We start from the raw sequence: 4,355 nt of genomic DNA, 5'->3' as shown, positions 1-4,355 counted from the left end.
CGCATTACTTTTTAATTTACAAGAGAATATCTGAGTTACTTTTTCAAATAAGTAACGCAAGTTACTTTTTTTCCAATTGATTGATTAACAGCTCTCCTGTCGCCATGTTGAGAAAAAAATCAGATGTTACTATAGTTCTAAAATAAATATGAGTATGCATTAATTCATCTCACTCACAACCTATGGAGTAACGCAATATTGTAATGCATTACTTTTAAAAGTAACTTTCCCCAACACTGATTATAGGCATACTATCTTACTTATACGGATTATTTATTAAACTAAAGTCAGTCAACACGGATTTTATTTAGTACATGGCTTATACAATTAAAACCATACATCTGATGTATAGTTTTCTTCTTGACTAATAAATTAATTAATTTAAATCAAATTAATAATAAATAAATAGCCTACAGACATATAATGCAGCTGACAAGAGGCTGATTGATTGAATGAATTAATAAATGAAGGAATCCACAATATATTTGAAGTCTAGTGTGTAAATCTACAAACAAACATGTTACTTCTAACCTTCCTAAATTAAGTATTTGTATTAGCAATCTCTTTGTCTAATTGGCAGCCTAAAATCATTTTTGGCCCCATAAACTTAATAATGAAATAAATGTATTATATAAACTTATAAGCCTTTTTTTTTTGTTGCTTCATTTGATGCATTTCTGTAGCTCAAACCATGGTGCTAGCAAGGTCGATTTGATTCTCAGGGAATGCATGAGCTGATAAAATGTATACTTTCAATGCAATATAGCCTTAGTTGCTTTGGATAAAACTATCTGCCAAATGCATAAATGTAATGCAGGATTTGATGTTAACGGTTTATAAATGCAAAGACTACGTATTTGTTTGTAGAAGGAAACTACTTTTCAAAGCAAATCAGCAGGCATGGGATATTTGATATTCAAACAATGTCTTTAAACCGGTTTGCTTTTGTTGATATAAAAATAAGACTTTAGTGGAGTCTCAGATAACTGAATTCCATCATCATGGAAGTGTCATATTATAAGATTTATTTACTGAATTTATTCAGAAAACAAAAAGGCGCGATATTTTTGATCATGCTGACTCGTCTTTTCTTCTATCCTAACCAGCAATGAACCAACATTAATACCAATTGTAACATCTGTGAAGTTGTAAGGGGTTAAAATAAATGTTAATTTATTTTTGAGTCGTCAGCAGTGCACAGACTGTCTTGATTTGCCAGATGACAGAAAATGTGTGTTAATAAGAGTTAATAACTCAAAGCTTGCAATACCGTCTTCAGCCAGTGGATGGAGACAAAGCACTATGTGTTGTGGCTGAATTGTTCTGTGGGCGCATTATTGTGCTGAATGGACTCGCCCATGAAACCTCTTGAGGCGTTCGGTCACCATGGTGGTGGTTTACAACAGCGAGCCCAGACGGCAGACCATCCGTCGCGTTTAGACGCTAAAACACTATTTATTAATGCTGCCGTTGACCCTCCGCTGCTTTGCAAATGGCTTAAAATGGACAATCACCCAACGCATGGATTGCACATGGATTTGTTTTAAAATGGAAAACTGAAGAAGATGGAATAGCGAACAGGGGACAAACGGAATGCTAAAAAACATGCACTCGTCCGCGTAAAACATAAACGTACCGCTTGCCTGCAAAAACCTTTCATTGACACAAAATCGCCTGTCAAGTCACAACAGTTGAAGCTTCAGCGGCTGGAATAGGAAAAGCAGACTCTGGTTTTGTAGGATTGGGACGAGGGACAGTAAGAGAGCTCCTGGCTTAGGTTGTGGCCTGGGGACAGGCTCTCCTCTGCAGTTGCTGCGATCTAAAAACGTGTTTGTACCACTAAAAAGCTACTTGTGAGACTCGCTTTGTATTATTTGACTTAACTGTTGTGCGCGACTGTTTTGAAAACCATGGCGTCCTATGTGGATAACAGTTTTCGGCAGGCGGTGATGGTGAATCCTTCAGACAGGACGCAACAGGTCAGAAGACGGTCTTTTAAATCATTTATTGTGTGCACGGGTGGCTGTTAACTGTTTACAGTATGCTGTATTACTGCTGTTACCAGGCTATCACGTGCATGATACGCTTTTCTTCCACAGTGTTGACAGTGCAACAGTTTTTTATTAAGTTTAAATAGTTTAGGATAAGCAGTGCAATGAAATTAAATGGTATGAATTAATATGCATATATGTATAGAATTGTCCCCAGTGAGCTTATAATGCATTTTCTCTTTACTGTTTTTGCAGTCTATTACATACACATGAAGCAAACGTTTGTAAACTTTACTTATTTCACAGCTACACAAGCCTTGTCAGCTCGGCTTTGCGTCGGAAACCGTTTAAAATGACATACAGCAGTGGATTTGTGTGATGTGAGGCAGAACTGACGTTTAGTTATAGGTTTTAAGTGCAAAATATTAAGCTCTTATGCTTTGAAAGGCGTCGCGAAGACATTTAGTCTGCTTGGTTGGAATAACATTAGTCTCCACCCTTTTACGTGGCTCAGCCGGTGTTACGGTTTAACTGGTGACCGTGTTATCCGGCGACTAGTCTCAGCCTCAGACGTCACGCCCACGGAACGTTGGCTAAACGTCTGATGCACGTGGCACACAAAAGTGGAAACACTTCAGGAGTTTCGAAGTCGTCATCGGATTGGTTGAATTATACAGGATTTCCGGGAGGACGTGTGTGTCGCGTTCTTTAACGTTCCGCCTGGAAACAAAGATGCTGTGACGCCAAACCCCCTCACGAAATGAGAAAGCCGTAGTGTTTACAAATGTGACGACTAGGGCTTATCAGGATCAACTAAACGCTGGATTCTCAAAAGTATGTGAAATATTTAAAGTTCGCGGCATAGAATCTTTAAAATACGTCCGAGAGTTTTACACGCTCCGAAACGTGACGCTGAACAAATCGAACTGTGATTGGTTGTTTGACATGCCTTGGCCAATGAAAGCTGTCATGGGCTGCGTCCGAAAACTCTAAAATGCTGCCTTCGGAGGCAGCATTCCATGAGCAAAGTCATTGCCTCATACGGCAGTGAGGCAGCAAGTCAGCTGCCTAAGTTTTCGGATGCAGCCATGGATTCCAGACCTTCAGCCGTCAGTCTGAAGGTCTGGCTATGCGAGAATATCTGGTGACCAACTTCCTGGTTCATGTCTCCGCTCCAGATGTGATGGAATGACTGCGGCAGATTAGCCGATTCTGAAAGCACAAACTGACGTGATATTAAGCTGTCTAATAAATGCACACTTGCTCATTACATGATTTTGATATTCTTGTAAAGATTACAAATTATTGGTTTGATTGCCCGTAGTGGCTTAAGTACGGAAAATAAACAAAAAAGTCTGTTTGGCATGGGCTTCGAATACATGCTAAAAGACGCCGCGCTGTGAGACGCCAGTAATGAACCACTGAGCTACCGAACTGCACTGGTTCAGCCGCAGATTTCTGGATTGAAGACAGGATTTTACTCTCTGCGTCACATTATGCGGCTGGCTGAATAAAGGAAATGTGACTGTGTTAACTTGTGACCTGTGTTTACCTATTATGAAAATGAACCATAGTAGAAAGCTGACTAAATTTTATGGTTTATGATATTAGAGTACATTTCATAGACATTCGTTCTCGCAGAAATAGCTACTTTAGAATAGTGGTCGACCGATATATCGCCAAGGCCGATATCGGCCGATATTTGGCATTTTTCAAATATCGGCATGGGCCGATAAGTTTTTCTGTTTGGCCGATGCGTTCGAGGTGGGACTTTTATTTTGACGGCGCTGAGAGCGGCAGCGCCTAAGCACACAGTGCTCAGTGCTCACATTCTCCCTCTTGTTTGCCGTCGTCATTAACAGTTGTGTCTAATACGGATAGAAGTCTGTCTGATAATCCGATAGAACTGTTAAACAAAAGAATTAAAATGTATACAAAAAGTATTATAACGATTGCTTTTATATTATTAGTAATAGAAAGGCAAACATTATAATACTTTCTCGTTTGCCATCATTTAAACAAATCTTTGAATGGCTAATGAAAATTTTATTTCACAAACCTTGCAAACTTAGTCGAATCCAGTTGTGAGATCTTGTGAAGTGATCTGCATGATCGCGTGTTCTCTGCGTGACTTTCGGTCCATACAAATTGAATGCTTTAAACATTAAATTCGTGATTTCAAATTATATTTATGCATTTGCCCACTGTCATATTCATGTCATTGTCACTGTGTGCTGTATGTAAACTGAGTGTTACCGTGGCTTTATTTGAAAAAAATATGATTCCCAATGCACACAAACTTCCCAGAATACTGAGTGCTCTGTTGGTTACAGTTTACTTCCTTTTTAATTATATTTTTATTAA

At 38.9% G+C, this 4,355-nt stretch overlaps 1 protein-coding gene across 1 annotated transcript in view; it reads left to right on the top strand.

Annotated features, from left to right (window-relative positions):
* Window positions 1–1,373: 1,373 nt before the first annotated feature.
* LOC107665530 (rap guanine nucleotide exchange factor 2-like) overlaps window positions 1,374–4,355 on the top strand; it is a 143,308-nt gene continuing 140,326 nt past the window's right edge. The window contains exon 1 of the mRNA XM_016456444.1: window positions 1,374–1,979. Coding sequence (XP_016311930.1) covers window positions 1,911–1,979 — 69 coding nt within the window. The 5' untranslated portion in view covers window positions 1,374–1,910. The remainder of the gene's footprint in view (window positions 1,980–4,355) is intronic.

The sequence above is a fragment of the Sinocyclocheilus anshuiensis genome, unplaced genomic scaffold (assembly GCF_001515605.1).
Source record: "Sinocyclocheilus anshuiensis isolate Anshui unplaced genomic scaffold, SAMN03320099.WGS_v1.1 scaffold607, whole genome shotgun sequence".
Taxonomy (NCBI): Eukaryota; Metazoa; Chordata; class Actinopteri; order Cypriniformes; family Cyprinidae; genus Sinocyclocheilus; species Sinocyclocheilus anshuiensis.
This window is presented reverse-complemented; position numbering and strand designations above follow the sequence as displayed.